Raw genomic sequence first — 11361 nt, forward strand, 5'->3', positions numbered from 1 at the left:
TGCGTCGCTTTACGACGACGAACAGAACGTTGGAGGTTCCTCAAAACTGTCCGATTTCTGTGTACCACTATTGATACTTATTTTTTATTTGATTTGTTCATCACTCATTAGCATAATTTGATCTCTGAATTGACATGCGTGAAAATTATGGTTCTCTAGAAAAATATTACTTTTATAAAGAACAGTGAGAAACTGTAATTTACCGTCGCCTACGTGCCTGTGTTGGTTGGTACTAAAGGACTCGCCGGATTTCCTGTTACTGCCACCCTGTGACGCATGATCACATTCCGCCGAACGATTGTTGTTTGTTTGGAATTCCGTTCATTAGACAAAGTATGCCGTGGTTGAGGTTTGTGGAAGGAGTTGTAAGCACTAGTCGCCTGCTCAGTAGGACGCGTCGTTCGATTTGCCCAAAAGTCACGAAAGTTCGGCGAAGCTCCGAACGGGTCCTCCGCCCGGGGATTACACCAGACCGGGCGGATGTAAATTCTTCTCTCATTACCCATTCCAACATGGTCGTCCCTGGTACCCATTACCATCATTCGCGTCACTTCTCGGTAGTAGACGAGCGATGTTCTTAGTGATGACTTCGGGTGGGTGCACAGATCGGAATTTTGGGCTTGCTCGATATTGTATCACGGCGAGTGGAACAACCTGGGGGAATTCGGATGTCGTCGATCGAAATAAGGTCTCTCGTTCTCTTTCTCTCTGAAGCTCCCTTAGCTGATGACTGCCTCGTACGTTGCTTCCACTCTGCACGGCATGCTTGTTCGGAAGTTGATAAATACGCTCCAAATAATTTAGCCCCGATTTGCCAACATCCTTGTACTATCCGCTCCCCCAAACCCCTAGGTCATGTTAGGAATCTAATCCGACGCCAGCATATGCATTCCATATTGATTAGTTATGTTACGAATTTATCACCGTCGTCCATTTTCCAATCACTACCACGTTACGGCGGTAGAGCTTTCGCCCCGCCGCTGTTCAATCTGCAAAACTTTCGCCCCTTTTTTGGCACCCTTCCTCGAAATCTCCTCCGGCAACGTCGTCGATGGATTGGAGCTGCTTGGATGGGTCGGTGGGTAGCTGCGTGGGTAGAAGAAAATCAAACGCGAGTGGTTTGAGGGAAAAAAAAACCTCCACTTTTTGGGGCTTGTGGCAACACGCCAACACTTTTCCATTTTTTTCAGCCTCGCTCTCCCATCGCCTCCGTCGATCGATTCACTTCCCACAGGCTCACATCGACACTGGCTCGTTATCAATTCACACCACGCTCGCCGACTACGAGCTACTCGGGAATAGATTGTCCCGTATCCATCAGGCGTGCTTTTCTTATCGCCCTCCACCTCTCCACCCGATCCAGCCCGTCGTAATTCTTTTTTGCACCCTTCCTCCACATAGATCTTGCTCCAGCTCGCCAGAACTCAAAACGCGGCAGCTGGCAGCTTTACGCACGAATAATTACATTTCCGATTAACGGATTGTGAAGGGTGCCGGGAAGTTTTGGTCTTCCACCACGCCCGAGGGGCCCGAGGGCCCAGGTTGACATTCGCGAGCCAACAGGGCGGCAGTGCGGGACGTAATCTAATGCGCTCAATCTCCTACCGGCAAGATGGCGTGTCCCGCCGCGAAGCTCCGAGGAAGTAGAACCACTCTAGGCCACCGCTTTTTGGGGTGTTCGATTTTCGATCATCATATTTTTTTGATAGCAGAGTGTAGCAGGTCTGGCCGTGAACTTCTTGACCTACGCGAGATTACGGTGACCGGTGACGTGCTCGGTGGCTAAGCCGAGCACGGTTGGATGGTTCGATGGTACACTCAGGTGCACTCAGGTGGTAGCTAAATGGTTACCTGCAAGCTGTTTGCTTCCAAGAGTTCACACATAAATCCCATGGTTTTGAGATTTATTTGAGTTTTTGATGTCATTTGGTTCTTTCAGCAGTAACTAACCAATGTGGAATGTATGGAGTAGATCACAAAACGGAATGTGTTTTGATGTCTACCAAGTATTTTGGTGTCAAGAGACTTAGGACCTTACATAATCTTCTTAAATACAATGTTTTTTGATTGTAAAACGGATGTCGACTAATTCTACTACTTTAATGCTTAATATTCGTACAACGACATCACTTGTTTGTAGTTTACTATATTCTGTTTGATCATCTTGTAAGATCTACTATGTCATCCTTCCTTTGGTGCGCAGTATATGCAAAGCAACATATCGATTTGCGTATTGGCATTGAACTTATGACGATTTTTTTTCGAGGAGCTACGCAGAACTAAGCGTGCCCCAATCTCGTACAGCTGGACCTTATCAAAAGCCTCGCGAATACCGACTCAGTTCACTAAAGCTGACCCACGCGATACGCGTGGTGTGGCATGAGCACCATAAACCCGTCGCTGCCCGTCGCGACGTCGGCAGAAGATTCTTGGGTGGTGTTGCTAGGCTACTGCTTCGCTCAGGCAGTGGGGACCCGTATCGTTAGATGCCTCCACACCTCTCGCGCCAACAGCGCGTTTGTCGGTCGACGGTCGCGTCCACGCGCGGCCCAATCAGGTTCTAGCGCACACCTCCCGCCATGGGGGGTGTGCGGTGCGCCCCGCCATCGACATTCCGTATTGTTAGGTCGGCAACGTAGTCTAGATAATGGACCAGCGCACCAATACGGACGGCACGATCAGGGGCGCGATGACGTACGGGTCGGTCGGTGCTAGACGCTAGAGCGTGCTTGGTGGCATCGTCCCCAAACCCGACACCGTCAGTCTTCACTCAGTGGTCGTACTGAGTAGCCGTGTGTAGATCCATTGATCGTGTGTAACGCCGTTTGTTGCCTACAGGTTAACCGCATAGGTGAGTGTGCTCTGGCGAGTGTGACAAGAAACGGTCGACCACCGCAAGTCGATTTGCAAATGCGCGTGTCAACAGCTGCCCACGGAAGCTAACCATCAACTGTTCTCCTACCGGCAGCTTCAACCGAGCCGCTTCAGAAAGCATCAGCCAATCAGCCAGAATCAGCTGCGCCGAGGTCGTTCAGCGAGAGACGTAGGCAAGCGGAAAACATCTCAGCATGAGTTGTGCTAGTGTTTTGACCAGCAAGGATCTGCCCGATATTGAGGTAAGCGGGTCAGTTTCCATCTCGGCAGGCAACCGCCGCTCGTGTCATACCTTCATTCGAGCATAATCAGCTCGCCTCAGCCCCTCATCAATCACTATCATCAGCACAGGCGAAAACCACCGTCAATTGGTCCAGCACTCCGCCCCACTGCGCAATTACGTCAACTGTCAACACACCGTCGGACACCGAGATTGTATAACTGGCTGTACGCGGCATCATGCCGCTAGAGCCCGGCAGCTTATCAGTCGGGTTGGGCCGCAGACCGTCCGCCGACGTCGCAGAACGTTCGCAGAGTGGCGTAATCGCTTATTCGGCAGCGCGGGCTCGGACTGTGGTACGGATTTCGCATCATCAGCTGCAAACCAGCCGCGCTTGTGGCCTCAATTATCTCCCCGCTGGAACAACCCACTAATGCGCTCTTAATGGCTCACGAGTGACATTGCCGCAACACACCGTGTGCAAACCCTCGCTGATGAGCATTTACGCTTATCAAAAGCCAACTCTGTTTACCCTTGGGTTCGAAGCGAACGGAACAAAAACAACAAACAGGAACTCCTGTAAATCGGATGATTTCCGTCTTGGAACTCGTCGCTAGAATTGATTGGGAGGATTGTTTTGACTCAAAGATTCAAGGTCATACGGTACGGAGTTGAGTTCTACGTTCCTTTGTTTGGAGTTGAACGTCGGGGTCAAAGGCCATTACTCCTTTGTTGACACTCTATCGCACGCCATATTTCGAGGACTATGATGTTCTAAGTGCTGGCGAATAGTCGCTTGTGGCTTTTGCTACAAACACGGCGTTACTATTATTTTTAACCCTCGAATGCCTACCTGTTGCCACAGAAACTGTGCTGTCGAAATGGATGCATGGTGTTAATTTTGCGGAAAATTATAGTTTCATTCTATTGTTGGCGCCATTTTGGTTGACCAATTGTTTTTTTTTTAATTAACCGCCCTAACAGTGTCTATATACATTAATATTAGACCTTTTGCACTCGAGCAGCCCCTGAGAGGAGCCCAACTGAACTCATTTATCAACCTGTTCAGAGTTTTGTCATTTTGAGTTAATGGTTCACAAAATTATATTACTTTTGTATAGTTTGTGGTTTAATGCATAGGAAATATTTTTATTTTTCCTAAAATTGAAACTTTTTTCAAATAGCCCAATTGACCATTGCTTACTCTCGTGAATCTCGCCCAGAACCAAGCGGCAAGATAACATGTTAACTTACCATCCTCAATAACTAAACTAAAGTTCAGTTATATATTCATTACAGAGAACACGGTAGCAAAATGTTGGTAGGAAAACAGATTTTGAATGCTGGTTAAGTGCAACGAAAGTAGATTTATGTTGTAAAAGTACAAAATCCAACGAAAAAAAAAATCAAAGTTAATGGTTGAATGTCAAACTTTGAAATGTTTACGATGTTTTTTATGTTACTTTTCGGTTTAGATAAAAATAATTTTGATACTCTAATTAAAAATGGTTTAGTATCACTTTCAAAACGTTAATACATCGTTTGAGGTATCTGATCCGCGGTTTTTGGTTCACGTTCATCATTTGGCCCTTTGCAAGAAACGTGTGCCGATCCCTGGTCTAGTGTGGAATGGGTTAATTAAACGATTTAACGGGTGACCTCTCGGAAGCATTCGGATTTTAGGCAAACATATTTCTAGATGTAGTTTAGGGTTCTTTAAAAATTACTTGTTTTTGATTGAAAATGTATTTTGCCAAGTTAACAGACATTTCGATTCGAGTGTCGAAAGTATTTGAAAATTGATTTTCTTCTCTATGTTTTTTTTTTTTTTTTGGTTGGTCCTCCTTCGCAGAGCTTGCTTGCTCTCAATCCGCGCGTGAAGCAGAACTGCTCGCTGGTTCCGACGACTGTGACGAAGAAGGTGAAGAAGCACTGGAAGCGAAACACGGACCGGTCGTGTACTAGCTGCACGCCGCTCACCAATGACTTCTCGGACATCAAGCACACGACGCTGTCGGAGCGGGGCGCCCTGCGCGAGGCGGCCCGTTGCCTCAAGTGTGCCGACGCGCCGTGCCAGAAGAGCTGCCCCACGCAGCTGGACATCAAGAGCTTCATCACGAGCATCGCCAACCGGAACTACTACGGTGCGGCGAAGGCCATCTTCTCGGACAACCCGCTCGGGCTGACCTGCGGCATGGTGTGCCCGACGAGTGACCTGTGCGTGGGCGGCTGCAACCTGGCCGCGGTGGAGGAGGGACCGATCAACATCGGCGGGCTGCAGCAGTTCGCGACGGAGGTGTTCAAGCGAATGGGACTGCGGCAGATCGTGCCACCGAACGTGGCGCCACTCAGGCATCCGGACAAGCGTATCGCGCTGCTGGGAGGTGGGCCGGCGTCGCTGTCCTGCGCCACCTTCCTCGGGCGGCTGGGATACCGGGACGTGACGGTGTACGAGCGGCGCAGCTACCTGGGCGGGCTCAGCTCGGCCGAGATCCCGCAGTACCGCCTGCCGGTGGACGTGGTCAACTTCGAGGTGCAGCTGGTGAAGGACTTGGGCGTCAAGTTCGAGCTAGGCCGCTCCCTGTCCGCCAAGGATCTCACCGTGCGCGGGCTGCTGGAGGGCGGCGGTGCCGACGCCGTGTTCCTCGGCATCGGACTGCCGGAGCCGAAGATCGACCCAGTGTTTGCCGGCCTGACCGAGGAGCAGGGCTTCTACACCTCGAAGAGCTTCCTGCCGCAGGTGGCGGACGGCAGCAAACCGGGACTGTGCGCCTGCAAGCAGACCGCCGCCACCCGGCTCCCGGTGCTCACCGGCAACGTGATCGTGCTGGGCGCTGGAGATACCGCCTTCGACTGCGCAACGTCGGCGCTGCGGTGTGGCGCCCGCAAGGTGTTTGTGGTGTTCCGGAAGGGCAACAACAACATCCGAGCCGTGCCGGAGGAGGTGGAGCTGGCGCGGGAGGAGCGGTGCGAGTTCATCCCGTTCATGGCGCCGAAGGAGGTGATCGTGCGCGCGGGTCGAATCGCGGCGATGGAGTTCTATCGCACCGAGCAGGACGAGGCGGGCAACTGGGTCGACGATCCGGATCAGGTCACGCGCCTCAAGGCGAACTACGTCATTTCGGCGTTTGGCTCCGGGCTCTACGATCCTGACAGTGAGTTACCTCTAGAATAATGAGAATAACAACTCTTTTTAAAGATTTGAATCAGAGTGAACAATCGTCACGAGGATTCGAATCCTTAAGTAACTCTTTTGTGATTTGAATCGTGTAAAATAAGTTATTAATCGTCACAGATATTTAAATCCTTGACCGGGATTCGAACCCCAAAAGAATGAATGAGCGAGTAAAAGAGTTGCAAGTTGCCAAAGAGAGTCGAAGAAATGAGAGATCCTTACTTGGGATTCGAATCTCTTCTTGGGTTTTGGATCTCTACGGCGACTAGTAACTCTTTTACTCACTCATTCAATAGTATGATTCAAATCAATCACTCATTCGTACTCAGTACGCACATCACTAATAACCTCTTGCGTTTACCATTGTAACTAGAGTAGTGTAATTCAGATTCAGATTCAGGAATCTGAATGATTCTTTATGTTTTGGAGATTCATGAATCTTTGGATGAGAGATTCATGAATCCGAACGATACATCAACCGATTAAAAATGATGGCCCAAAAATGGGTAGAGGGACCGTTACAGTTTTTTTTAGTCGCATGATCCACTCCAATGGATGAATTGTGCAGATTCGTGACAGATCCATGAAAGATTTTTTTTTTTTACCCGAACAATGGTTTTTTTTACCCGATCCTTACACCAAGTGATGAAAGGTCGTAGCTACAAAAACGAAAATCAAACTATATTCATTAGATAAAAAGTTATCAAAGGGGCTTTAATATTTGAGTCAAATTGACTCAGCTGGTATTATTAAATGTAGCATGTCTCTTTCTCAAAAAATGGAAGAGTATGTGATTGAAAAACAAATTTGTAAAAGGAACAGATTCCGCCACGGAAATATTGCCAATTAAAGGCCGAATTTATGTCAAGTTGACGCGCTGGTACAGTTAGTGTTAATCCTGTAAAAACTAAACAGTTCTTTTTAACTGACTCCGGATTGGCTTAATAATGGCCATGTTTTTGTGCTTTGTTTGTGCTCTCCACAGCCGTGGCCGCGCTGGACGGACTCAAGATGAATCGGTGGGGCTTGCCGGAAGTGGACCCCCGCACCCAGCAGACCACTCTGCCGGCCGTCTTCTGCGGCGGCGATCTGGCGGGAGCGGCCGAAACGACGGTCGAGTCGGTGAACGACGGCAAGACGGCGGCCTGGTACATGCACTGCTACCTGCAGGGCCTGCCGTTCGACACCCGCCCGGAGCTGCCGCTCTTCTACACCGCCATCGACCAGGTCGACCTGTCCGTCGAGGTGTGCGGCGTTCGGTTCGAGAACCCGTTCGGGCTGGCGTCGGCGCCGCCCACCACCAGCACCGCCATGATACGGCGCGCGTTCGAGCAGGGCTGGGGCTTCGCGGTGACGAAGACGTTCGCCCTCGACAAGGACACGGTGACCAACGTGAGCCCGCGCATCGTGCGCGGCGTGACGGCCGGCCAGAACTACGGGCCGCAGCAGGGCGCCTTCCTCAACATCGAGCTCATCTCGGAGAAGTGCGCCGACTACTGGCTGGCGGGCGTCACCGAGCTGAAGCGCGACTTCCCGACCAAGGTGCTCATCGCCAGCATCATGTGCACGTACAACCGGGCCGACTGGGAGGAGCTGGCGACGCGCGCCGAAGCCGCCGGGGCCGACATGCTCGAGCTGAACCTGTCCTGCCCGCACGGGATGGGCGAGTCGGGCATGGGGTTGGCGTGCGGCCAGGACCCGGAGCTCGTCTACCACATCTCGCAGTGGGTCCGGGCCGCCGTGCGCATTCCCTTCTTCGTCAAGCTGACGCCCAACATCACCGACATCGTGTCGATCGCGCAGGCAGCCCAGCGGGGCAAGGCGGACGGCGTGTCGGCCATCAACACCGTGCAGGGGTTGATGTCGCTCCGGGCGGACGGCTCACCGTGGCCGGCGGTCGGCGCCGCCAAGCACACCACGTACGGAGGCGTGTCCGGCAATGCGACGCGCCCGCAAGCCCTGCGTGCCGTCTCGCTCATCGCCAACAAGCTGCCCGGCTTCCCGATCTGCGGCATCGGAGGCATCGACTCGGCCGACGTGGCCTTACAGTTCCTGCAGTGCGGCGCCCCCATCCTGCAGATCTGCTCGTCCGTGCAGAATCAGGACTTCACCGTCATCGAGGACTATGTGCTCGGGCTCAAGGCACTCCTCTACCTGCGGGCTAACCCACCCCCGGAGGCGCTACCCTGGGACGGTCAGTCTCCCCCGACGGCCAAGCTGCAGAAGGGTAAACCGGTGGCCCCGCTCCGAGGCGCCGACGGCAAGCCCCTGCTCCACTTTGGCCAGTACAAAAAAGAACGTGAGGAAAAGCTGGCCCAGCTCCGGCAGCAACACGGTGCACTGTGGGATCCGTGCTCGGAGGTAGAGAATACCAATGGCACCAATGGACACAGTGCCTCAACCACCACCGCACCCGTGCCCAAGGTAAAGGACGTGCTCGGCCTAGCGTTACCTCGGATCGGTGACTACAAGAAGCTAGACAACTCCAAGCAGGTGGTGGCACTCATCGACGATGTAAGTACCTCCAGCAAACGGGCGATAAAACGCAAGACTTATTCACCCCGCCCTCCACCCAACAGGACCTGTGCATCAACTGCGGCAAGTGCTACATGACCTGTGCCGACTCCGGCTATCAGGCGATCGAGTTCGACCCGGTGACGCACTTACCGCACGTCAACGACGATTGTACCGGCTGCAATCTGTGCCTCTCCGTTTGTCCCATCATCGATTGTATCAGGTCCGTACAGGCGACACCAACACACGGAACCCAATTCACGATTTTCCCTTTTCCCTTTTTCGTCTTGCAGCATGGTGCCGAAACAAATTCCCCACGTCATCAAGCGTGGCCATCCTGGCAAGGTACCGGTAGCCGTGCATGCCCTGAGCCCATCGCAGTAGTAGCAGCAGCCAATCAAGTGTTGGTCAACCCGCCCACCGGCCAAGCCTGCCACAATTCGAGTTTCGATGCAAGTTACTAGCGATTTTTTCTAAGCAAATTCATTTGAAGTTAAATAAAACAAACATATATCCTTTGCAATCCTTTTTATACGTTAGCATAAGCATCGAATGAAATAAATTCAATAGAAACAGTTTTTTTTTAAAAGCAATGAAATATTCACCCGGTACACCATTTCATGTACACACCTTGGTACACATTTTGATATTGACAAGCCATTTAGTACCAGTTGTTCTAAAAACAAGCGATTCTTGTTTCCCGCGCTAGTGTCGTATGTCAGTTTACAGCACATTGTGACATGCAAGCGTACCAATATGGTGTCAAAAAGAGACAGACAAGTTATACGACCCTCAACGAGAGAACCTCGCAACCGGCATTATAAACATCTATCTCCTGTTACAATCGCTCGCACACCCTATCGAGTAGCACAGGCTGGGAACAGCAGTCGAATTCTGTAGAATTTTGGTTGCATTTCATTCCCAGTCGGACGAAACTTCGTATTACATTCGTTATTGAGCAGTGCTCTCGGCTAGTTCGCTAATTACGCAACAAAAATGTGTTTCATATAAATTTGACGTGTGATTTTGTGCTCGTTCTCATCAGAAACTCTTCGGTTTCTTATCAATCAAGTAAGTTAATTGTGAAGATCCTAATTAAATGAAATTACGACCGCTTCGGCCATGTTAAACGAGATTGAGATTGTAAAGAACATATTACATTTATGTTGATAGCATGTTGAGGAATACAAATATTATTCAAAATGTTTGTGCAAACAACTACCGCAGTCGCATATTGGCTGCGGTGTAAACGTATGTACCGAGCTGCCATGTCAATCGCACCGGCTTATTCTACCGAATACGAATACGGTGTACATTTCCCGCTCTCATGTCGTATGTTGGTTCGCTGCGCATGTTGAATACAGCCAATGTCCGGCCGACGGCATCAGGGTGTCAGAAAAGTTCTACGAACCGCGGCGACTGACACGAGCAACCGGTGCTCTAAACGACGTGCGTTTTTCACTTTCGATTGCAGGTAAACAGCTTGTCGTTCCGATGGTGGAAAAGATGCGCAGTCTAGCTCGAACATCCAATGAAAGCGAATGAAGGTGGTGCGCTAGGGCAAGGCGACGAGCAAGGGTTTTTAGTTTCCTAGAAAATTAAGGCAGTGTGCCACCACAAAAGAAAGAAAAAAGCGCAGCTAGACTCCATCAAACAAACTGCTATCAAAATAGGGCATTTTCTGTTCGGTAACGTTATTCAATCAAAATCCATCCGAATATAACTCGTGCGAACGAGACCGACATGTTGTCCGTGAATGGATGCAGCGTTTGTTAACACTAGTTAGGCACGTGAATAAGGGAAGCTGCTGACGGAGAAGGTAGCATGCTAGTGCAGACAACAGGCGAGCGCCTTTGGTTTGTGAAGCAGCAGCAGCAGCAGCAGCTGTTATTTGGCCCGCTTGTTCCCGAATCCCTTTGGTCGGTCGTGGCGGACATCGCCGGATGGCAAAGCTGACCGGTACGCCTTCCGTCGAATCTCACGCTCACGTCCTGCATGTCCCCAGTGCCTCAACACGGGCATTAAACCTTCTTCTTGCCATATTTCAGAGTTACTTCCTGCGCGCCATAGTTTTTCACACCCGAAATGTCGCAAACAAAGTCACCGATCGAAATCCGGCACCATAGCGCGGTGGTATCCATACAAACCAGCTCGTCCAGCGTGCCGCCTTCAACAGAAAACATTTCGGTCGCCAGTGGCATCAGCACCACGAACCAACCGTCGAACCGGAAGTTTATCATACAGGAGGTGGTAGAACCGCCGGGAGTCTCACAGCAGCAACCGAAACCAGCCGCAAGCGCAACGCAGTCAGGATCACCGGAATGCGGAGGTTTATCTATTATCTTAACTTTGCTTGTTGGTAGCGATACGTACAAAATTATGTTTTGTGGTTTTGTTCGGAGAGCTTTGCTTTTGCCTCCAAGTTGGATGCGGATAATATACAAGAACCGCTTCACGTATCGTAGACCGCAAACCTATGTTTGTTGCTATTTCTAACCAACAAATCTTTCCATCGTTCACAGCTTACTGTGGTTCGCCAAAACAGGAACAACATCACCATCATCACCATCACCACCAC

The 11361-nt window shown here is 50.7% G+C and overlaps 1 protein-coding gene across 1 annotated transcript; it reads left to right on the plus strand.

Annotated features, from left to right (window-relative positions):
* Positions 1 to 3029: 3029 nt before the first annotated feature.
* On the plus strand, positions 3030 to 9213 carry LOC131290867 (dihydropyrimidine dehydrogenase [NADP(+)]). The gene is made up of 5 exons (XM_058320053.1): positions 3030 to 3116; positions 4947 to 6249; positions 7255 to 8783; positions 8849 to 9006; positions 9077 to 9213. Exons 1-5 carry the CDS (start codon positions 3069 to 3071, stop codon positions 9165 to 9167), a joined length of 3129 nt encoding a protein of 1042 aa, XP_058176036.1. The 5' UTR covers positions 3030 to 3068; the 3' UTR covers positions 9168 to 9213.
* The last annotated feature ends 2148 nt before the right edge of the window (positions 9214 to 11361 follow it).

Source organism: Anopheles ziemanni, chromosome X, assembly GCF_943734765.1.
Source record: "Anopheles ziemanni chromosome X, idAnoZiCoDA_A2_x.2, whole genome shotgun sequence".
Classification (NCBI taxonomy): domain Eukaryota; kingdom Metazoa; phylum Arthropoda; class Insecta; order Diptera; family Culicidae; genus Anopheles; species Anopheles ziemanni.

Excerpts from the sequence above, each read along its gene's own strand:
- LOC131290867 (XM_058320053.1), top strand. The coding sequence starts at position 3,069 with ATGAGTTGTGCTAGTGTTTTGACCAGCAAGGATCTGCCCGATATTGAG. Across the intron at positions 3,117-4,946 it reads AGGATCTGCCCGATATTGAG|AGCTTGCTTGCTCTCAATCC; the intron begins GTAAGCGGGTCA and ends CCTCCTTCGCAG. Across the intron at positions 9,007-9,076 it reads CCCATCATCGATTGTATCAG|CATGGTGCCGAAACAAATTC; the intron begins GTCCGTACAGGC and ends TTCGTCTTGCAG.